Below are 25,351 nucleotides of genomic sequence, written 5' to 3' on the forward strand. Positions count from 1 at the left end.
ATGAACTGAGGGTACGAACTGTTCAGGGTACGAACTAGGTTGCATCCACTAGAGAAGGGCCGAATTTTGCAAACCAAGCTACAAAAAGTAATAAAAATACATACATGTGGCACCTACGTGGTTTTGGAAATAGACACTTCATGTGTATTGACTCTTGAAACTCAGTCATTCATTTTTAAGCAAAAACTGTGCCGTACTGTACTGGATCTGTTTCACTATCAGCCATTCAGTTTTACAAAAATTTAACCTTAAAAAAAATTGAGGGCCAAATTTTTCCAGGGCCTAAGGCTACAGCCTTGATAGCCTAGTGGTTAATCCGGCCCTGCATGTCAGCAACAGAAGCTACATAGTCTTGAAGAGTGTCGCAGATTTAAGAAAAGATTGTTTTTCAGAATAATAAGCAGTGGAAAAAGATTCCATTTAGGTTTTGCCATTAACAAAATATATCTGAAAATTCTTTTTGGTTCGGTATGAAAATAATGTTCAGCTTACATCTTCAAATTAGGCTATATTTCATAGCTTTTGAGTCGCTACCGTATAATATCATTTGCACCTTTTTCTCTCATGCTGCCATGTGTTGCAAATTGACAAGATTTGTTTCTTCTATATTTTTTACTTCAAAAAATACCAAAACATCATTTGTTAACAAAAAATTAACAAAAATGTTGCAAAAGGGCACCACAGTTTTTATTCAATCTATGCTTAAAATGATTAAACATATCAGCCTATGCATACATACAAGTGATGCAAAGACAAAAAAACTCTTTTTAATGGGTATGAAATCTGTTAATTGCAAATTATTTAAACACAGAAATCATTTTATTTTGTAAGATACCTAAGTTTGCAAACTACTGTACGGTACCAGACATTTATAGTAATTTGAAGGTCTGATTTGACTCAAAGGTTACTGTAATTGCATAAGCTTGTAGGTAGGCCTATCAGTTCAATAGGTTACCATACATAAAAAGTGTACTTATCTAACATATGGACTGTGTGATTATCCAGTTTTATGTGTCACGTATCGTATATGAAATAGGCTATTACATGAAATTACCTACCAGTGTTTATGACACCATAAATGTAGCAGTTGACAACTACTTTGTCCCCTGTAGAGACTGAGTTAAAAAAGTATTATTTCAACAATCTTTTATTTGTTGGAAATTAATCATTGATTAATGAATTGTTATCAGTCATCCCAACAGTTGCCAATCCTAACCTTAACCTAACCCTTTTTCCACAAAGATTCCCAACTCTTTTTGACGAATTAGACAAATTTTCATAAAAACTCGATCTTTACTAGGGTTGAATTCCAGAATCAAATTGTTAAAAACACGAATTAGTTTGCATCCCATGTAGCTTTCTTGATAGTCTATCTACAACTAATAGCCTAATAGGTCAATATCGAATTTGATAGTGATCAACCATTATTGCATCAAATATTCTCTGATAAAAAGTAGGTTAAGGTACAAAATGAAATTATTCTCTGCATTGAATTCAAGGAAAAAAATAAATTGGTAGTTATAGTTCCCTAAAGTGCTACAAAATCTTTGAATATGCAGGTACAGTAATTCAGAGAAGCAATAAAGTTCAAATTGCAATTTTATTTTATTTAATGTTTTTCTCTTTTAAAGAAAATTACGATTATTATATAGGCTTGGTCACTGCTTGTGTTGTAAACTTGGATTTTTATTAACAAATATTTTTCAAAGTCATGGCTTCTGTTTCTCGGTTAGGTACATCTCTCAAAAAATTGGTATCCCAACGCAATAATGTAAGTATATATAATTATTTTGAAAAACTATTCTTTTTACAAAGTTTGCTTTCGAGCTCATGATTTTGTGATGGTGTTTGTATATGTGTCCCAATGAAGTACATGCTACTTTACTGTTTGCTTTATGCTGTTTTGCTATAAAAGTTTGCATCCTTTTTTCAAAGTAATCTTATTATCATGTCCCAGCCACATTACCGAGTGTCCTTGTTTCTTCCCTTTATCCAACTTGTAGTTGTCACTTGATACTCATAGGCTATTATTATATATATTTTTATTGCTTATCTACCATACCTTCATGGCCATTCCAGTGTAAATACTGCACTGACGAGACCGGAAGGTCGAAACGGTGTGCACTGTCTGCAGTTATATAGTTATATAATATATATATACTTGCGTTATCTTTACAAGTGACAACGTTCAAGAGAAATTGCATTGGAATCGTAATACGGTACTACAGTTTTTAGTAATTTAAAATGAGCAGTCAGTTCTGAGAAACCTGTTCAGGCTAGAACTTAGCTCTTTCTGTCAGTAAAAATATGGGGCTTGGGAAACACTTTCCAGTATCTAACCACAAAAAGTGCAAAAATGGACTTAGCTCGTTCTGTTATTTATCCCTCGATATATACTCAAGTATAGGTCGATCTCATGTATAAGTCAAACCCCTACTTTTGAGCTGAAAATCGGTGATATTTCCTTCTCCCGTGTATAAGTCAAATAGCTTATTCCCGACACTACCATTTGATGGTTCATCTAATCTAAGTATTGGCATTGATATACGGTGAGAAAATTTCAAAGTAGAGCGTAGAGTAACTTACGCTGCTGGAATAGTCAGTAGGCACGTAACAGGGGCATTCTTAGTGTAGTGTACCAGGAAAATGGCAAAAGTTAACCCAACCTCTCAGATTTTTCTGAAATTTGGTACAGTTGTAGAACTTTTTATGCTGATTCCAAAAATGTAATTTTTTTGAAAATTGATCTATGGAGTACGAAGTTACGGGTCGTTGAAATTTCCCACTTTTTGCAGGTAATTGGCAACGAAAAACACATAAAAATCATTATGAATATAACTTTGAAAAATATATTACCATTATAGAAGTTACAGAAGCATTTTTCTTTCTAAAAGTGATTTAGTATAATGTTGTGTCAAAATATTATCATACAAAACTGATCTTACTTTTTTCTTTTCACAATTTCAAAGGGGTTAGTTAAAACCAATTTTTGTAATCAGTCATGCGTAACGCAAAATTCAAACCCCTGTATATTCTGGTGCATAGCAGCTATCTTGTCACATGATACCTCATTTGTTTTGCCTTGATGAGAAGAATACAATGTTAAAATATCTCCATGACTTATTTTTCCTTATTCAAAAAAATGGGTGAAATGTCGGAGCTGGTGTACAAGTCCCCCCCCCCCTCCCCTTGGCAACTCATGACAAAGACAGGACGCAACCAAATATATAGGGTGAAACTACTTTCATACCTTTGCTTTACTGTTCACACACTTCAACCCACATGTTTTGGTCAATTCCTCTTTGTCATGAGTTACCAAGGGGGGGGGGGACTTGTATACCAGCTCCGAAATGTCCATTACATAACAAAAGTGTTTTACAGAGTCAATATCTCACTCCTTTTATCAACCGAGCAAAAAATTCATATTTCTGTACATTTGATGTGATAACATAATCCCCTAAGATCTCTAAAAAGGAAGAATGTTATCTAATAATTCAACATGCATCCGTATATCCTACCCAGCACTAAACGGTCAGCGTAAATACAGCAAGCACACAAAATTGTACACTTTCATCAAAGGAAAAAGAGTTTCTGCTCACACTCAGCACTGTTTCAAATTGTGCTTTATATAAACTACACAGCTACATTGTCATTTGTACTTACAGAAAAGTAATGTTAATTAAGCCTTGACATCATGATTTATTTTGGAAAGACAACCATTTTGTGTGTAATTTTTCTTTGCATCCAGCTGAAAGGTGATATTGCCCTCGAGTGGTAGCAAGCGTGGGAACATCAATCATGCACAGAACATGCTGGAAGGGAACCCAGCAAACATCTTCATGTTGTGGCCAATGAAATGATCGAGAAGGACCATTTGGGTGCATGCACTCAACTAAGGCGTCATCGTTTATTCCGTCAACTTTTTTCACAACACCAATGTACCATTTTTGGTCATACACAATGCAAACAAATTGACCTTCCGCTATTTGCAGTGGTGAAGATATAGTTGAATCTGATTGTGATGTTGTCACCAAAGCAAATTGTGCATCACTGCTTACTCTTTTCATCCCTAATCTCCCAGAGTTGAGTGGCTTGAAGTAGTGGAATCCACGAGTTCCTTTGATGGTCGTAGCGTGAATAAATCGATCATTAAGTTGTATTTTAAAATTATCCAATTCTTGTTTAGAAAGTTGAAAAAATGAGATATTTGGCAATTTTTCTGTGCAATGTGTGATCATAGCAGTAATATTAGGGATCTGATCGCTTAATGGTTTTCTAAGACTCTCCATTGCAGTACTACGTTTAACGGTGCCACCAATGCCATCACAAGGTGATTTACCATGGCTGGTGGCAAAAAAAGACCAAGCTGCTTTAACACCAAAATCATTTTCATGTTGGCAGAGGTTAGAAAAAGATTTTTTGTTTTTATATTGTGCTGCACACCCATCAGTAAAGTATTCTACACTTTGGAGATTTTGGATCTTTAGTCTCAGAAATTCAATCGTTTTCTTCTGAATTAGGTAAACCATCACAACATCATGTTGTAATTCTTCAGAAAGAAAGCAGATACTCGTATGTTTCAATTCATTATCATCAGTTTTGTAGTAACATACGACAGGGTGCACAGTGCATGTTTGATGAGTCCAGTGGAAACCCTGGGCTTCATCTTGGACATGAAATGCATAGTTTTCAGCGAAGTCCATTAAAACAATAGCTGTGCTTCTATCAAGTGATTCTTTTTTCTGTTTTAAATAGGAAGACTGTGCATGAGAAATGAAGTGGTGTGGTATTAGTTTCAAAATTTTAGAAATAAGTAATTCAATAAATTCTGTAACTGGTAACTGTTGTGATGTTAGCTCAGTTCGATCGACAGTGATCCATTGTTTAAAAGAAATTTCTTCATGTGTGTCTTCAAATTTGTTGCTGACAAGTTGTCGAATTACTTCCACACCAGGGCATTGGTCACATCGTTGTAGCATACATTCTTTATTGTTCACGTTACAAACTGCAAGTCCAATTAGCTCTTTGTATGTTTCTTCGATTTGAGCAGAATGCAACAAAAGGGCAACGTTCTGGTGTATAGTACAGACACAGACAGAATGTGTCCCTGATGCTCCAGCACCGACACACCATTTTGGCCTCAGAGTACAAAATGTTGAAAATCCAATATTCGTTTCTGGGTTTTGGTCTTTAAATGCTACATAAAGCTCTTTTAAAGTGCACAGTAGTAACCTCTTTTGTTCGTATTGGTTCTTTCTTATGCTAATGCGATCCTTCATCCCAGGCATCACTCTGGTATTTTCATTATTCTGATAAAACTGCTTTACTTTTTCAACAATATCTTCTGAAAGAGATTTTCCTTTGCGAGGCAATGGCAATGAACAAATACCGCTGGATTTTTCAAGCGAACAAGCTATCCTAACCATTCGTTCGCTAACAGAAAACTCTTCTGCAATCTTCTTTCTAGACCAGTTACTAGGTGCCATTGTTAGAACTTGAATTTTTTGAGCTCTAGTGCAATCACTGTTAATTTTTTGTTTCATTTTAAAAATCATATCTTCAAATGATTTATTTTTGTTTTCATTATCGTTGTTCTTGGTGCTGTCACATTCCTCCTGCAGTTTTGCATCATCAAAATTTAGCGCATTAGATATTTTTGCACGAAATGAATGATTAATTAGGTCTAGTTTTCTCTTGCCATATTTTATTTTACTAGCTGAAGGAATACTGTGTAATTTGATTAGTGACTCTCCAATTTGTTGCAAAGTTTCATTGATATTGTTAAATGATTCATTAGAATTTACGCTGCATTTGATTTCATCGATTTCGCTATCAGTGGAACTGGAAACTTCATTGAATGTGTTCTCGGCAGTTTGCTCTATGGCTTCTAGAATCTTTGCTTTGCAATTGATGCATATTTTATTTCCTGGAGCAACATTCAAATGACTGAGTCGAGATTTGATGGCATAATAAAATTCCAAAGATATAGGACGCAAACTTTTATTCTTGATAGGTTTTCTGTGAATGTGAAATGGATCACAACATTTTGTTTTTAGAGCTGAATAACGGTCAAGATAACTGTACTTGTGGAAAATACAAATACAACGCAGAAAACATTCCGATCCTGTTTCTGCCGCAACACGAATATTCAGTAGCTCTCTCTCATCGATAGGCAAATCGTCCATAGCTAATACACCCTGCTTTTGTGTAGCATATGACTTCTTGTGACATTCTGTGTTTAGTAGGGCACCAACACTACAAGTCTCCATCTTCAGTGTGTAGTTTAAGTTATTTTACAGCTAGAGTACTCTTACAATCAATAGGTTACATACACTTTTTAAGAAAAATCTGCAAAAACATTTTTTTATTTCTATTCATCATAGCTTGAAAACAAAGAAATAAGTCATGGCAACATTTAAAACAAAGCAACTCCTCAACAAGACCTTTCATTTGAGCCATTACTCAACTTTCTAGCTGCTATGCACTGGATGCTATATGCTTTCGAAGTTAGTGTTACGCATGAATGCATACACTCTCACCCCTGGACTGAGACCCCCGTAATTAACCCATTTGAAGATTAAAAGTGTCAAAACGGCTGAAAACCTCTTAAACATAACTTGGAGCATTATTATGCCAAGTTTCATAACAACACCACTTAATACAAGAAAGATATTCCATATTTTGCAATAATGTTCATAAAAAATAATGTACGTTCCGCTTCAGTAGTTACAAAACCACTAAATTTTGAAAGTCCGTAACTTCGTCATTTATTGACTAATTTCAAAAAAAAAAATTGTGTTGGAATCAGCGTTGTTTACTCTACAAGCACACAAAATTTCAGGAACATCTGAGAGATTGGGTTAAATGGCCTGGATCACTTGACAGAGAATGACCCAACACTATTCACAGCAATAATAAGTAAACCAGCTAAATTAGACGCGCTATTTTTAACGAGGTTTTCATGTTGTGAGATCAATTATGATTCAACAGAGCACATTGTTTTGTTATCAGGCGCATAAGAATCAAAATCCGCTAATTAACACATGAAAAATAGCACTTAGCCTTCCTGTATTTAATGGTCTTGGTCACAGATATTGCATGCATTAACTGCGTCTCTTACTGCTATTATCACTATAGTCAATCTGACAGCATTGTTTTGTGCGGCCGCTAATGTTTGACATCGGCTTCAACGATCATGGAATGTTATGTAATGAGAACGATTATATCCTAGAAGCAAAAATGAAAAAATTGATTGCTTAAAACAGCTCGCTTTGCTATTTTGTCTCGTGAGCTTTGCATATTGCTCAACAAGTGTCTAAAGTTTAGAATTGACAAGAAAACATTAAATTTGAATCACTGCAAATAAAAGTATTCAAAACTTTTACTTCAACCGACGCCGCTTCACAATCCATAATCTACGTCGGCAATGATTTTGCCGCAGCAAAAATGCATTTATTTTGAAGGCTGCCGAGCTGGAGACAATCAGCTTGTTCTGTGTATAAGTCAAACCTGTCTTTTTGAGGTGAAAATCACTTGCGAAAATCTTGACCTACTCAAGTATATATGGTAGTTTTGTCAGCTTTAAACCCATGTAAACATTGAACCTTCACCATTTACAGTCACTGTGCCACCTAGTTTTTGCAACATGATCTTGCATGTACTTGACTGTATCATTTTGAAATCTTTGTTTGCCATATTCATGTTCTCTACAACCTTCTTTTATATATATAATATAACAAAACAATGAAAACTATTAATACTACAAAAAGTGCTCAATGCCAAGCAAAAAGGCAAAGCAGAGCGAATTAAATCAAATATAGTTATTACTATCTGAAGCCTTTACGAATTGTTTGACCTAACGGATCATCAGAAGGTCTTATTCAAATAGAATCCAATCTAATAGAATCAAATCTAATCAATCAATCAATCTACTATAAATCAATCTAATGTAATAGAATTCAAATAGAATCCAATCACATTTTCGTTGTTTTGTCTGTTTGGGTAGTCAAATCAGGATACCAAAAGTCATACACTTTCTTCACTTTCATACGATTTTCGATCTGTTTTTCATCTTTTTTGTTTCACCTTCTTGTAAGTTTCCACTATGTTATTGCATTTTTGTCTAACCTCTAAGTTCAATTATTGATTGTCTGCTTATATGGGATAAAATTGTCTGTACAGTGATGGCATTTTTTACGGTCAGGAAATGAATAAAAGACAAAGAGAAATGTGATAGTGCCAGAACTGGGGTGAAAATTTTAAACTCAGTTGTGACCTCAAAATCTTGTATCTCTCAAGCCACATGCTCAATTGCTAAGGAAACAACGTACCGGTGGAAACAGCCACCAAATAGAAATCTATTTAAAGGGCTTCAAAAACTTAAACTTAATAGTAATAGTCTGGGAGCCTACGACAGAAGATTTCACCCCATAAGGTACAAAAGGTTTGACCCCTTGAAGTTACTGGGGTCAACCATGTCACTCACAAAAAGTATGGAAGATTGACCGCACCGGGTGGATCTGGACCCTAGAGCCCCCTAAAAAGCCCAAAAAGGGGGTTAATTTCACCCCATAAGGTACATGGACCAAACTTGGTGAAAACGAAGTTCTATGTCAGGACATCACAAAAATATCAAATCTAACAATATTTTCGAGTGGAAAGGTGATGTAAGACTCCCCCCAAAGTGACCCCCCAGGGGGTTAATTTCACCCCATAAGGTACATGGACCAAAGTTGGTCAAAACGAAGTCTTATGTCAGGACATCACAAAAATATCAAATCTAACAATATTTTCGGGTGGAAAGGTGATGTAAGATGCCTTCAAAGTGACTTCCCTTAATGTGACCCCCTCGGAAGGTTTATTCCACCCCATAAGGTACATGGACCAAACTTGGTCAAAATGAAGTCTTATGTCAGGACATCACAAAAATATCAAATCTAACAATATTTTCGGGTGGAAAGGTGATGTAAGATGTCATCAAAGTGACCCCCAGAGGGTTTATTTCACCATAGAGTACATGGACCAAACGTGGTCAAAACGAAGTCTTCTAGGGCACCACAAAATATCAAATCTAACAATACTCTCAGTTGGAAAGGTGATAAAAGACCTACCCAAAAGTGAATCTCCTCCTATAGTTTAATTTACTTCATCCCTTTCTCGAACCAACCTTGGTGTAACGAAAGTGCTATGCCAGGACAGTACGAATGGATTAAATTTAAAAATATTTTTATATAGGTTTTGATGAAATACATTCACAAGCTGTCCCATGATGCATGAAATGGAACTATAGCCTACTTTACAAAAAGTTTTTGTATAAATCATATTAAGTCAATCGAAAAAAGGCAACAGGACATGACAATACATGGCTTTGTAACACCAAAAACAGAAAGTACACAAGAAGCATATAGGCTACAGTAGCCAGAAAATTGATCCAAGATCTTGATACCACCACTAAATGTGGACTTAATCGAACAACTGACCATCCAAATCAAAACGTTTCGAAATGAATCATTTGGAACGTTAATTTAGGCAGTAATGAACATTTTCCAGCTGCTACAATAAATAACCTAATAAACCCAATGCAGTAAATTTTTGTTTAATGCCATTTGCTTCATGTCTCCAATCAGTTATCGTAACTGTTCATTCATAAACAGAGATTGTTCGTGTAAATGTAAACGGTCGTTTCTTTATTCTTCATTGTCACTGCTGTCGCTTTCACTTTCTTCATCTTATTCTTCAGATTCATACAATTCTCCTGTTATATACAGAGATAAAGCAAGCTGTCTGCGATGTACCAGCCCCAAGCAATGTGGTTATCCGCACGTCTGACACTGACTGTCTTGTAATTGGCTTAGGTTGCTATGGAACTTTTGATCCTTCATTAAAGATATGGATAGAAGCTGGCTTGCAAAGCAATAACACGCAGCGGTACATCAACATCAACCAGCTGCATAGGCCTACCGCACTTGGAGTGACGATTTGCAAGTGTTTACCTGCATATCATGCCTTTACAGATTCTGATTACACCTCGTCATTTAGCAGGAAAGGGAAAGTGCGGCCGCTGAAATTACTCCAAGGAAACCACGAAGCGCAGGCAGCTTTTAGCCAACTCGGACACGACAAAGAAATTAGTGAAGACACTATCATCGCCATAGAGAACTTTGTGTGTAACATGTACAAAAACAAGAAAATTAATTATGTCAACGAAGTCCGTTTACAAATGTTTTTAGACGGCTACAAACCCAAAAAAGAAAATGAAAGGATATTATGCATACCAGAAGCTACTGTAGATAGTAGTACTCTACCACTTTGTTTACGAGTACTTCTCCAGAAGACAAGGCGCACACATCTCATCACAAGAAGGTGGTTATCTTCAACTAGAAGTGAACAAGCAGCAACGTTGCTGCTAGAGTATGGCTGGAAAGAAGAAGGAGGTTCTTATAAAGTGGTGTGGTTTGAAGGTAAAGGTATAAAGCATCTTTAGATGTCTCTGCGTGGAATCTGATCTCATCCAGGAAAGTCAAGAAGAAGGTAAACAGCATTGGATGTCGCTTGGGTTACCCTTTATAAATATAAAACTTTCTCCTGGTCTATCAGTCGTTTACTTTCTTACTGTAAACATTAGCCAATAACTGGCTGTAAAGTTTCGTTTTAGGAACCTATAACCAATAGTTTCTGCAATCTTGAGAAAAATGCCTGGGTGCACTAAATAACAAATAAATGTTGAACTTTTTCCAGTTAATAGTAAGTTGCAATGTTGCATTATTCGAAGAAAAATAGACGTCTGTAAAAGATAATAAAATTACTATTGTATGTTACGCATATCTGTAGTGCATAATAGCAATTGTTTCGTACAGTCTTTATTTCTCTGTATATAACAGGAGAATTGTATGAATCTGAAGAATAAGACGAAGAAAGTAAAAGCGACACCAGTGATTGATTGATTGATTGAATCTTTATCCTCGGACTGGGAAAGCTTCTTGCAGAGCTTAATCCTGGCAGTTTCGCATACTTGTAGAGGCTTTGAATCACTGGCGCAGGCCCGGTCACCGAGATTGACTGAGTGAAGTTTCCGATTGTTGAAGGCTTGTTGTCGGGGAATTATTCCATCCATTAGATGCCGCTGAATGGAGAGCAGCCCTTAACGTGCGTTGCTCAAGCGCACACCCCGAGAGTCGAACCAGCGCCGCTATTGATCTTGAAGCTTCTTCGTTCCAGAAGTGACGCGCTAACCAATTGAGTTACCGTTTACATTTACACAAACAATCTCTGTTTATGAATGAACAGTAGGGTGGCTCTTAAAATTGAGTTTTTGAATTTTGCATGGGACACCCTTTCAAATGGTGAGGTTGTCAGAAAAAATAACTCTTGCAAATTTTTTTTAAATTTGAAGTTGATTTAGAGGTGGCCCTCCCCCCCTAAAGTTCTGTGCCCTCTCTCGAAATACCAAATCTGCGTATCTCGAAAACCACTTGAGCTAGAGATACGGTTTTTGTGTTAAAAGATGCAGAAAACATGGTTTTCTATCTGCTTTCTGAACATTGAATGCATCTATCTTGAGTAGAAAAGCAGTTATTTAGAAAAAACGCATTTGACCAAATCTTGATTTTACAACCTTTTTTGTGACCACGAAACCGTCTACAAAATTTCGTTTTTTTTTCTTAATTTTTGCACCTTAGAGGGAACACTGGTAACGATATTCATTTCAAAATGTAATTCTGGTCAGTACTGCAAGAAGCGATATTATCGACAATATTTTACATATTGCCTTGCGTATCGTGACAGGATGTCTGCGACCTACACATTGTACACAATCGGACAATTTCCCTGTTCTTGCAGGCAACCAACCAGCTGAGTTTTGTCGCGAAGAAGCCATCCTGTCTCTTTCTCGGCATTACGAACCCCAACTACTTGCTCCACTCAAGTCTCTACAAGTCTGTGAGCGAGCAATCGAGCATCCTCGCCAACTGAAATCGAGACACCCATTTGTATGTGACGCACAACTCCTAAAGAAAACCGCTGAAAACCAATCCATCAGCGCGGCTACCTGGGAGGACAACAAATAGAGCTCAGAGAGGAAGAAGAACTCCTCAAGGCTCTAAAGTTTTATCTCCGACACCAGCCCCCATCCAACCAGAATGCATAATTTGCCAAGGAAGGCCTGGGTGTGGCACAACCGCCTGCGTGCTGGGCTACTGGAGTCAGACTATTCCGCTCAAACATGCACAAATTGGGGATGGCTCCATCCGCAATCTGTGAGTGTGGCATAGAGGAACAAACCACAGACCACACCATCTGTAACTGCGCCAAATGGTGTGCGTGGTCTGCTTGAACTGGATGACGAATCAATGCAATTGCTACTCGACACCTGCTCAAGCATCTAAACCACATCGGCACTGCCCAAGGGTGGTAAAAGATAGAGCCCCTTGACCCCTGGAGTAACAAAGAAGGTTTAAACAAAGAAGAATCGACAATATTGTTCTTGTTGGAATTTGGATTCAACAGTTTCCTGTGTTCAGTAACAACTTGCAAAAGAAACTGAAGTTGGTACTCATCTTCAGTTGAGAGTTTGTTAAAATCCGGGATTAGACTGAGAGCAACTCCTCTCTCTGCTCTGTCATTGACTACTGAAAGTCCCTTCGCCATGTGTAAAGCTTGAATAAATGCACCATCTTCAGTCCAATGAGCAGGATCCTTTGAAAGTCTAATTATTGCTTCATCTTCACCCAACAGCTGAAGCCATTTTGAATTAGAGGTGCAATACTGTTCTAGACCCTTATTGCTAAGAAACGCATCTACTTTGATGCTTCGTCTCCTTGGTGGACGTTCTGCTGTTTCATTTAACATGGTTGCCACCATTACCTTGTTACTTTCCACAGACAATCGAGAGTCAAACAATGGATGGTCATTTTATTTTTGTTTGGATGCGAAACGCCGAAACACACATAAAACAAAAACTGACAGTGTGCATCCAATGAGAGAGTGCGAAAGACCGTAGCCCTGAAGGCGTAGGAGGTCGTCGAGTCTGCACTCTCTCATTCAAATAGTTACACAAAAGAAAGTATTGCGTTGATAATATTGTTGCAAATTGACACAAAAAAGAAGGAAGGAAGAACAGAAAAAACAAAACAAATACAGATACTACAAACAATAATAACAATTAACATAGTCAGGTAGTGGATGTCGTTTTTATAGCTCTTGATTATTGAAGAAGTGTTTTTTGCACATTTTACTGAAATATTTGAAGCCTTTGTTCATGTTTTTTTTCATATTTTGAGGTAAATTGTCCCATACCTTGATTCCCATGCATTTTAAACTTTTTTGAAATAATTGGATATTTGCCAGTTTAGTATAAAGTGAATTGGAACTTGAACGTCGGGTGTTATACGAATGAATAGATGATACATGTGTAAAGAAAGTTTTGAAGTTTTCCGGTAGTTTATTATTATAAAATTTGTACATAAATTTGCTTATTTCTAGTTTATAAGTAGAATTAACAGTTAGTATTTTATTTTCTTGATAGAGTGGCAGTAATTTAGTTTTCATTTCAAATGCTCCTGTAACGATTTTAATTATCTTATTTTGTCTAACCTGAATTCTATTCAAGTATTTTGTGGGTGCGCATCCCCAGTTGATAATTCCATATTGTAGGTGCGAGTGTACAATGCTATAATAAATATTGATTAGAACTTTTCTAGTAGTGAATTTTCTAAGTTTGCTGAGTACGCCTGAAGAAGAGGATAGTTTTTTGGAGAGGCTATCAATGTGTTTATTCCAGTTGAGTTTGTTATCTATTGTGATTCCTAAGTAGCGCGTGTGGTCAACTTCTTTAATTATTGTATCATTTAATTTTATTTGCATATCGGAGAGTGTAGTCTTTTTATTGTTAAAGAGTATGTAGTTAGTTTTACTCAAGTTGAGTGTCAACTGATTGTTATCAAGCCAAGTGTAGAGTTTACATAATTCTTTATTCATTATCGGTTGGAGGTTGCTGGTAGTTTTTTGAGCCAAATAGAGAACTGTGTCATCAGCATAGAGTAGAGTTTTCAAATTAGTTGCATCGGGAAGATCGTTTATGTAAACTGAAAACAAAAAGGGGCCAAGTACACTGCCCTGAGGAACTCCAATAGTAATATTTGAGCGAGAAGAGTTGATTTCCCCGCCATGTACATATTGCTGCCTATTGGTTAGATAGGAATGAATAAGGTTTTTAACGTTTCCCCTTACGCCATAATGATTCAACTTGTCGATTAAGATTTCGTGATTAACTGTATCAAATGCTTTTTTGAGATCTATAAATACTGAGCACACAATGTGATTGTTGTTTAGTTCATTTATGATATCTTCATGAAAGTGAGTAATTGCTAAATTGGTTGAGTAGTTTTTGCGAAATCCAAATTGCAAAGGGGAGAAGAGTTTATATTTGTCCCAGAAATTAGCCAAGCGTTTGTGAATGATTGTCTCAAATATTTTGTTGAAAGGCGATAAAATCGATATCGGTCTGTAATTCTGAGGTTCCTGCTTGGAGCCTGATTTATAGATAGGTATGACTTTGGCTATTTTCAAAGCTTCAGGATAGTGTCCACTAATCATACAGTTATTAAAGACTCGGGTAAGATAAGGAGCTATTAAGAACTTGGAGCTCTTTATAATGGTCAAGGGAATGTCGTCGTATCCTGGGGACTTGTTATGCTTGAGGTCATCAATTATATTTATTACTTCGTTATTATCTGTTGGTTGCAGGCTGACGGAAGTAACAGGGCTAGACCGTCCATTTTTTAAAGTATTTCTGTAATTTGTGCTTATTTGTTTACCTTTGGCAAGTTTATGACCAATATTCACAAAATAGTTATTCATTTCCTCGCAGATTTCTTCTGGTTTTTCTGTAGTTGTGTGATTGTTAAGCAAGATTTTGGATGGTAATTCATTAGTTTTGTTTTGTTTACGTATTATCTTGTTGATAGTCTTCCAAGTATCTGAGGAACTTCTACCTAATTTGAATATTTCTTTGTAATAAGCCTTTTTCGCTTTGGTTTTTATGCGAGTTAGTTTGTTACGAAATTGCTTATATTCATTGTGTATTGTGGGATCCTTATTTTTGAGAAATTTTCGAAAAAGTTTATTTTGTTTTTTGATAAGCTTCAAGATACGATTAGAAATCCAAGGTTTACCTGATGAGGAATGTTGTTTACGTGTTTGTTTAACTTTAGGAAAATGTAGGTTTGTTAAGAAGAAGATCAACAAGGCTAGTTCAACCATTTCTTCAGACAGATACCATAAATGCAGACCAAGCTTTTGCATAAATCGCCTTCGCCTTCCAACAAGTGCAATGCATAGCACCTGAAGCTTGAAAGCAGATTCCACACTCAGGAGTTTCTTCAAGGAATATGACAAAAAACGGGCATTTTAGCTATTCATGAATGCATAAAAGTTTAGGAATACTTATTTCGTTTATTACTTTACCAGTTTTACAGGTTAGTTTATGAACTTTGTTTATTGAATAGCTTGGGCCACAATACTTGTTTAGCACTGTTTTGTGCTAGAATACCGAAAACAGGTTTTTTCTAAATAACTGCTTTTCTAATCAAGATAGACGCAATCACTGTTCAGAAAGCAGATAGGAAATAATGCTTTCTGCATCTTTTGACACAAAAACCGTATCTTTAGCTCAAACAGTTTTTGAGATATGCAGATTTGGGAGGAGGGCGCAAAACTTTAGGGGGGGAGGGCCACCTCTAAATCAATTTCAAAGTCAAAAATTTTTTTGCAGGAGTTATTTTTTCTGACAACCTCACCTTTTCAAAGGGTGTCCCACACAAAATTCAAATTTTTTTCATTTTTTGCCAAATAAGAGCCACCCTAATGAACAGTTACAATAACTGATTGGAGACATGAAGCAAATGGCATTAAACAAAAATTTACTACATTGGGTTTATTGGGTTATTTATTGTAGCAGCTGGAAAATGTTCATTACTGCCTAAATTAACGTTCCAAATGATTCATTTCGAAACGTTTTGATTTGGATAGTCTTAGTCAGTTGTTCGATTAAGTCCACATTTAGTGGTGGTATCAAGATCTTGGATCAATTTTCTGGCTACTGTAGCCTATATGCTTCTTACGTACTTTCTGTTTTTGGTGTTACAAAGCCATGTATTGTCATGTCCTGTTGCCTTTTTTCGATTGACTTAATATGATTTATACAAAAACTTTTTGTAAAGTAGGCTATAGTTCCATTTCATGCATCATGGGACAGCTTGTGAATGTATTTCATCAAAACCTATATAAAAATATTTTTAAATTTAATCCATTCGTACTGTCCTGGCATAGCACTTTCGTTACACCAAGGTTGGTTCGAGAAAGGGATGAAGTAAATTAAACTATAGGAGGAGATTCACTTTTGGGTAGGTCTTTTATCACCTTTCCAACTGAGAGTATTGTTAGATTTGATATTTTGTGGTGCCCTAGAAGACTTCGTTTTGACCACGTTTGGTCCATGTACTCTATGGTGAAATAAACCCTCTGGGGGTCACTTTGATGACATCTTACATCACCTTTCCACCCGAAAATATTGTTAGATTTGATATTTTTGTGATGTCCTGACATAAGACTTCGTTTTGACCAAGTTTGGTCCATGTACTTTACGGGGTGAAATACACCTTCCGAGGGGGTCACATTAAGGAAAGTCACTTTGAAGTCATCTTACACCACCTTTCCACCCGAAAATATTGTTAGATTTGATATTTTTGTGATGTCCTGACATAAGACTTCATTTTGACCAAGTTTGGTCCATGTACCTTATGGGGTGGAATAAACCTTCCGAGGGGGTCACATTAAGGGAAGTCACTTTGAAGGCATCTTACATCACCTTTCCACCCGAAAATATTGTTAGATTTGATATTTTTGTGATGTCCTGACATAAGACTTCGTTTTGACCAACTTTGGTCCATGTACCTTATGGGGTGAAATTAACCCCCTGGGGGGTCACTTTGGGGGGAGTCTTACATCACCTTTCCACTCGAAAATATTGTTAGATTTGATATTTTTGTGATGTCCTGACATAGAACTTCGTTTTCACCAAGTTTGGTCCATGTACCTTATGGGGTGAAATTAACCCCCTTTTTGGGCTTTTTAGGGGGCTCTAGGGTCCAGATCCACCCGGTGCGGTCAATCTTCCATACTTTTTGTGAGTGACATGGTTGACCCCAGTAACTTCAAGGGCTCAAACCTTTTGTACCTTATGGGGTGAAATCTTCTGTCGTAGGCTCTCGGTCTATAATGTTCTCCCAATTGCAACTAGCTAGTAGCTACTGACACAGAATAGCTAGAAAATATACCGGGCTTGTATTTGATAGTAAAATTAGTATTGCGTTTCAATTGTTTTCTGGGTGTATGAACACAAAAATGCCATTTTCGAGGATTATTAATGAACTAAATATTTTTATTGACATGGCATGATTATAATCTATATATATCAGAATTCATAGGCCTGATGCTTAAAGATGAATTTTATCAAGTGATATCAAAATAGTTAATACATGTGACCATTATTAGTGTCAAGCTTTCAAGTGTTACATAAGCGTAACATGACCCAATGTGCAGTGCTAAAAAATTATGTACAATTCCATAGATATTTTACTACAACATTTCCGACCACATATCAAATACAATTTTGGATGACATTTTTGTGTAAAATATTTTATTCATTTGTGTTAGGATGTCATAGACTTTCTTTGTAAGTCCAAAGCCGCCTAAGACTCAGATGAATGAGCTCTACTGCTTGTCATTTGTCACCATCGTAAGCTCAACTTTATTTCCATATTGCTGAAGGTGCTAATAAGGAGGTTACAATCGACACAACCAGCCACTGTGCATGTCAACACACCGGAGACAAGAGTGACAAGATTAGCAAATGGTCTCAGAGTGGCGTCAGAAGACTCCGGCCTTTCCACTTGCACCGTAGGGCTATGGATCGATGCTGGAAGCAGATACGAAACCAGTGAAAACAATGGAACTGCTCATTTTCTTGAGCACATGGCTTTCAAGGTGGTTCAACACAGACTGATGTTATTTATTTTTTAAAAGTGACATGCAATGTATATATTTTTCTACATTTGGTCAAGAGTCAAGACCACTTATACTAATGGCTTCATGATTCTAATTATGCATTAGTCATGTCACTGACTATCAAAAGATCGGTGTCTTGTTTTTATTTTTTAACACAAATCTTAATTTGCCAACAGGGAACATCCAGCAGAAGCCAGTTGGATTTAGAACTTGAAGTTGAGAATATGGGAGCTCACCTTAACGCGTACACCTCCCGGGAGCAGACTGTGTATTATGCAAAGGCATTCAGCAAAGACTTGCCCAGAGGTGCCAACATTGACCGACTGACCATTGCTAAATAATTATGTTTAATGTTTCTATTACAATCCCATGCTTTGAGTACAGTCATTTTTTTTTTAATTGCCATCACAAATGACTTTATGGGTCTGTGTTTAATCTTACGGTGAATGGGTGGGTAGAAAATTCAAATGGCTGTTATCATGATCGGCAAACCTTGCTATTGAGATTGATTTGTACGTGGGCCATTACCACATCTGTGACTATGTTGGTCGAAAAAGAATCGAAAAAATAAGAATATCTTTATTCGTTTTTAACATAAGTACAATCATCATCATTGTATTTGCATTGCAAGTAGAACATTTACAAATCGTATCACCAACTTCTGACTTTATCCTTGTGTTTGAATATTAAAAGAGTATTATTAAAACTTTATTGGCCAAGCAGTAAGTTGTATTTTTCTAAAGTATCTGTGACGTATTTTATGTTTCAGCTGTGGAAATTCTGACTGACATCATTCAAAACAGCACTCTCGGTGAGGCGGAGATTGAGAGGGAACGAGGAGTGATTTTGAGAGAAATGGAGGAAATTGAACAAAACCAGCAGGTGAAGAATAGAAATTAATTGGCTTGTAATATCTGGAAGGATAAACGGCCAATGGCTTCAAAGTTCCCTCTGCTTTCAAACGAAAAAAAAAATAGATCGAATCGTCTGGCCGTGGTTCAATAACAGAGCGCTCAAAGTACTTCAATAATTGTGTTTTATTTCGTGGACGAGAAACAAAACAATTCAACTATAAGTGACCGTTTCTCCGTGTATGTGACCTAACGTCACCTCATTCACGTTTCTTCCGTCACAACTGAAAGTTTATTGAAAATCAAAACGCTACTTTGCAATATCATTTCATAAACAACAGTCGTCATGCGTTGATTGTTTGTGTTTCATTTTTATGCTTAGGAAGTCGTATTTGACTACCTGCACTCAACCGCATACCAAGGTACGCCGCTTGGCCTGACCATCCTCGGACCGTCTGAGAACATCCGCAAGATCAACCGGAATGATTTGCTCAAATACATCAAGACGCATTACACGTAAGTGTGCTGATATTCAGGTATGATGAAACCCAGACAGCAAAATCCGTTATTGGTACATTGATTTAACTTAGCTGCAGACGTCTGTAAAAACGATGAACTTTGCTGTCTGGAGAGTTACACGATGGCAATATCATTATATGCAGTATCACATTGATTTGTGGTTTTAACAGATCTTATTCAGCAGAGCTCTGCTTAACGCTGTTCGGTTGCTTGATTATGATATGTAACTAGGGTAACCAACTAACCATATTTATTCTCCATTGAGCAGTGTTTCTCAGCCTTTTCCGACTCTTGTAAACATGTCTGGACAGTCTGGCACCACTAACTACCTTTAGCTTTCGACTGCTACAGCCTTACAGCGCATTTTGTTTTAAGAGAGGTAATTCATTGGTGGCATTTTCATGCATTTAGCTGTTCACAGCACCCCCATAAAGTTGATTTCAGAATCCCCAGTTAAGAAACGCAGTTTTAGAACAAGTCTTGAAAAATCAAACAATCAAGCATTGTTGCATTTCATTTCATGCATCAACAACTGCCTCGAATGATCCCTCTGTTTGTTATTGTGTTGCAGCCCCTCTCGCATGGTGCTGTCGGCCGCTGGCGGTGTGGACCATGACAAACTGGTTGATCTGGCTAAGCAGTTCTTCGGCACAACGGTGTCAGACCAGCAAAACAGTGTGCCTGTCGTGCCACAGCCGTGCCGCTATACCGGGAGCGATGTGAGTACATGTGACAATAGTTTGTCGCGCTAACATCTGCCACTACAATTTGTGCATCAAGCAATTTTAAAGTAATCGTATAAAGCAATGCAATATGCTTTTAGTCATAAATCATAACATAAAATACTATTAATACTACAAAAAGTGCACAATGCCATCAAATATACCAATTACCCAACCAGAAAGTAATACCCATGTTTGACTCGGAATGGCCCGTTTCGGTGAGTCCGATCCCTTAACGGGGGATTTTTTAATTTTTTTTTTTAAATTATTGGGTACCGTAGCCTAATTATCATTGCCGTTTTAGGGTTAGGGGTTAGGGTTAGAGGTTAGGAACTCACCGAATCGGACTCATCGAATAGTAGCAGACCCTGTTTGACATATAGTTAACAGGTTTTTTAATTGTGGGAAGAGTAAAAATCAGACGTTTCCATATGCTATAGTACAGTCCGTCAATGTACTTGACTAATTGGTGTATTTTATAACTGTTGAAAAATTATTAGTTAAACTACTACACGAAGCGCAGTCAGCGTACTTCAGTAATCTCATTAAACTTACTTTATTCAGTTCCAGATTTTTACGGTCGTTTTTTTATTACATAAAAATCATTATTGCATTTATTACATTTTTTTATTACTGTATCGAAACTCTCTGTCCTTGTTTTTTCCAACCACGGCGACTTTTTTGACAGATACGCCACCGCAACGATGACATGCCGTACGTTCATGTGGCCATGGCTGTAGAGGGTGTTGGCTGGCAGCATCCCGACACCATCCCTCTCATGATTGCTAACCAGGTGAGCGGAGTGGCACTGTGACACGACGGCACAGTGTCCTACACTGTGTTTTACTTCTAGGCGGAAGGTATCAGCTTAATGCATCGAGCATACTTATCAACTTTCTGCTGATCTCAAAGTTTGAAGTGACGTTAAGTTATAAACATTTCACGCTTGTTTTACTGTCTTTGCCCTACTGACGTTCGACTTGATTTATGACAACGTGGTTGCCACCTTTCTCTTCTCCCTTCCTCTTCTTCTCCCTTCACAAATCATTAAACCTTGTAAAGTCATTAAGGCCCCGAAAACGAACGAAAATAGACGACGCCATGCTCGAGTTTCACACTTGTTTCGGATCATCAGTGGTGTATATCCACGTGTCTTTAGCGGTAAACCTTGTATCACATTTTTAAGACAACCAGTTACATTTTTACATTTTTGCCAGTTACATTATCACATTTTTAAGACACCAGTTGTAATTTTATTCCCTCCTTATCTTTCAAAGACTCCTAATCACCAAGTCGACAGGAAATTGAAGGTCGAAGTCAATGGTTGTCAGTTACCGTTCAAGAGTCAACCAACTTATCTCGGGGTAAAACTGGATAGGCAACTGACGTACAAGCAGCACATCCAAGGCCTGCGTGCAAAAGCAACTGCACGCAATGGACTTTTGAGGTGCTTGGCCGGCACAACATGGGGGGCAAAACCATCTACCCTCCGCATAGGTGACCTGGCGCTTGCCTACAGTGCCGCGGAATACGCAGCTCCGGCATGGTGTCGCAGCAAGCACACCAAAAAATTAGACGCCTGCCTGAACGAGACAATGCGCATTATTACTGGATGCTTAAAACCAACACCACAGCAATACCTTCCAGTGCTGTCAGGTATCCTACCCGCTAATGTACGCAGAAAAGCGCTGGTGTCTTCGTTGGTAAATAAAGCATGTGCTGATCCCAACCACATACTACACGATTGCGTATCCACTCTCAATGTCCCAATCATACAACGCCTACCATCACGGTGCCCTTTTGTAAGGCATGCTGCAAAACTCCAGCTCGTTGATTTCAGCACGTCAGATGCCTGGTCCGAGGAATTGAACACTGTGCCAAAAATAAAGTCTCGCCTCGTTCTATTCGATGTCTCTCCTGCCTCTTCACTCCCACTTGGTTCTGAACTTCAGAGAAGGGAGTGGGTGACACTGAACCGAATAAGAACGGGAGTTGGCCGTTTCAATGCTTGCCTGACACGCTGGGGCATAAGGGACTCTGCTGCTTGTCAGTGCGGTGCGACGGAGCAAACAGCTAGCCACATCATCTTTGGGTGTCCCATCTATTCCCCTCCCAATGAAATAACAGGCCTCCGCACACTTGACAATCTGACGAAAAGTTGGCTCCAAGTCCTTCCATTCGGCTGACCACAAACTTTCTGCTTCATACGAACGACGACGACGAAAGACTTTCAATTAGACTTTCAATGAAGACTTTTCTACCTCCCCCTTGCTCCACATAGCAACGTTTAAGAACCTGTATTTGAAATACGCCAACCATGTTCGTTCTCTAGATTATCGGCAGCTGGGACAGAACCTCAGTGAACGGCGCCCACTTCCCCAACCCCCTGGTTAGGAGGATGGCTACCGAGGGACTCTGCGTTAGCTTCCAGTCTTTCAACACTTTGTATACCGACACTGGATTGTGGTAAGGAAGTATTGTTACCTTGCACTGTGTTGTATAAAACTTTTACCGTGTTGACTTGCTCATTTGACTAACAAAATCCGTCAGTTTTACATTTAATTAACGTTTGAAGCCGTTGATTCGATTAGCAATGGGCTGGCTTTGTTAATTGGGCTACTCTTTTTCAGATTATGTTTTACAAGAGTCAAATAAAATAAACATATTTTAAGAAAGCTATGACACTTCTGTTTCGTGGATAGTATTGATTTTAGATAATCGTGTTTGTAGAGCACGCTATCTTCTTTTATCTTGCATTGAACTAGCGTTTGGCGGGACTTTGAAACGATTTGTGTTTGTCGTGTGATTGTACACAGTAATCTTACAAACTGTACGTTTCAGGGGAATTTATTACGTCACCGACAACGACAACGTGTACGACTGCACTGTTCGAGTTCAAGATGAATGGTAAGTCTAAGCCTATGACAGCAACTAATGCTGCTTGGATTCCCATATTTCAGCCCTTTTCTGTTTCCTAAAGTGCTGTGGAGATGATCTTCTGTTGCTCTGTCTGATTCGTCATTTGATACGGTTTGTCTCAGGATCCAGTAGTGGGTCCGTTTCACAATGTCTTTTTTCAAATAATAAATTAGATAAAACATGGGTTTTTTTATTGCTGTATTCAATCCTAAACTTGGTGGTTGAAGGTTTTTGGTCAAATAGTCATTTGGTGGGACGGTACCTCTGCACATTCAATCATGTCATCGGTTGTTTTTCGAAAATACAGCCACCTGCTTCTGACGGGTGTCGAACTGACGTTCTTTTTACCTTGCAAGCGTCTCCTCTGAGACTGGTTTTGCTCACCTTGATTTTGCTCTGATCTATAAATTGTCGATTTCGTTTTAAGATGTCTGCAAGTAGTCTCAAACAATGGAAGCTAGTAGTCCAATGACAGTCTCCACTGTCATCATGTTGCGAATGCAAGAAATCTGCTTGAATTGTTTTTATTTTGTGTTTTGACATTATCTCAGCTTCATATTTGTACTCGATTCACTCTTCTTCCAGGATGCGCCTCTGCATTAACTTGACCGAGTTCGAAGTATCCCGTGCAAAGAACACGCTCCTCACCAACATGGCACTGATGCTGGATGGCACCACTCCCATCTGCGAGGACATCGGACGACAGATGCTCTGTTATGGACGCAGGATCCCTTGGCCAGAGATGGCTCAACGGATCATGGCAAGCTACTAACATCTTATGTCGATATATTGTTTTCATTAGACAAACTCAAGTCGTTTTAGACAGGTTCAGTTGTTTTGATGATCAAAAACCTACAAAGTTACACCAACCACAGCCAATATTCTGAATGCTCTCACACCACGCCGATGAGATCTTCCCAAATATGAGGCAAAGCCGTTGCTTGTAGTTCCAAACCACTCACTTCCACGAATCCAAACAATTGGCAATGTAATCGTGTGTTGTATGGCAGATGTTCTCATTGTTTGTGAGAGAAAAAAACGATTTAGACGATATTTTGCTTTAAGCCCTGCCTGCAAGTTAGTCTTAATTAATCAATTTAACGTTTGGACGCGAATGTCGGACGCTTGCAGATGTTGAATCAATGCAACTATGATTGAACTGGTTTGTTTGCTGTACAATCATATTGCTGCTCAGTGCTCATACCAAAGTCTTTTACCTCGTATGAAGGAGGCAAGCATTGATATTTTACTACGAGATAACGCGTAGTCCCTAGTGTAGATGTAGACACAAATACTGTAGTTCTTTCTTACGTGATTTTTTCCTGAGAAAGTTTCGTTGTTTTGCAGAACGTTCGTTCAGATGACGTGAAACGTGCCATGAACACATACGTTTGGGACTGCTGCCCCTCTGTGGCCTCGATTGGGCCGACAGAGGCCCTTCCCGAATACGTCAACATTCGGGCCAAGATGTATAAAGTATTCCATTAACAACAGGCCTACAAAATTTCTTATTTATCGTTTTTTGTTTCGATTAAAACGAAAGCATCACTGGATAGCTTTGCGTCTTTGCGTTGATCAATGCATTTTTTGTTTCTAGAAAGTTGTTCGGTTTTAATAAGAAATGAAACGTCATAAACATTTGGACATTTTATGAAAACCTGATCCTGCATCTGCATGGCACATAAATTTAGATCATGCTTCTCAGCTGCATAGAAAGTTTTGCCTGGATGTTAATTTCTGAACTAAAATAGAAATTTACTGAATAGAAGAATGTTCTGATTGATTTATGAAAGCAATAAAATCTTTGATATTTCGGAGTTTCGATATCAATCTGGGCAGTTGTGTTTCTATGTGGTGAGGTTATTTATTAAATGCTTTAGTTGTAGCAATTCAGGTGACAGCCGTAACAAGCAAGGTTTATCCTCAAAAGCACCTCTTGCTTAATTTTTAAGGAGATCTGGCTGGTTATCACTTGATCTGACAGCGCAATAGATGAAAAGTAATCACAAAATAATATTAATCTAACTATTTTAAAACAATAATTTAAACACCAAGAGATTAGCATGATGCCGAACATCACCAGTAGTAACCTAGTCAGCTGCCAATTTGAAATCGGCTTTAAATGTTTTAAAACTTATAAAATGAATAAAACAGCCTTGTCAGCGGCATCAGCACTTCGGTGTTTTTTAAAGGTGACTTATCGTTTGTCTTATTCAAACGAATCAGAATCGAGAAATCTATTTTGTTGAGTTTGGCACGGGATTTAATCGTTCATTT

At 37.7% G+C, this 25,351-nt stretch overlaps 2 protein-coding genes across 2 annotated transcripts; one reads left to right on the plus strand and one right to left on the minus strand.

Moving 5' to 3' along the window:
* The first annotated feature begins 1,634 nt into the window (after window positions 1-1,634).
* On the plus strand, window positions 1,635-24,898 carry LOC145766230 (mitochondrial-processing peptidase subunit beta-like). The gene is made up of 11 exons (XM_082577899.1): window positions 1,635-1,771; window positions 17,827-18,042; window positions 18,240-18,369; window positions 18,833-18,945; window positions 19,297-19,430; window positions 20,005-20,152; window positions 20,844-20,948; window positions 22,488-22,621; window positions 22,997-23,062; window positions 23,660-23,834; window positions 24,422-24,898. Exons 1-11 carry the CDS (start codon window positions 1,712-1,714, stop codon window positions 24,560-24,562), a joined length of 1,422 nt encoding a protein of 473 aa, XP_082434025.1. The 5' UTR covers window positions 1,635-1,711; the 3' UTR covers window positions 24,563-24,898.
* Window positions 3,639-6,185, minus strand: LOC145765973 (uncharacterized). The gene has a single exon (XM_082577626.1). It carries the CDS (start codon window positions 6,183-6,185, stop codon window positions 3,693-3,695), a length of 2,493 nt encoding a protein of 830 aa, XP_082433752.1. The 3' UTR covers window positions 3,639-3,692.
* Window positions 24,899-25,351: the final 453 nt, after the last annotated feature.

Source organism: Aplidium turbinatum, chromosome 3 (assembly GCF_918807975.1).
Source record: "Aplidium turbinatum chromosome 3, kaAplTurb1.1, whole genome shotgun sequence".
Classification (NCBI taxonomy): domain Eukaryota; kingdom Metazoa; phylum Chordata; class Ascidiacea; order Aplousobranchia; family Polyclinidae; genus Aplidium; species Aplidium turbinatum.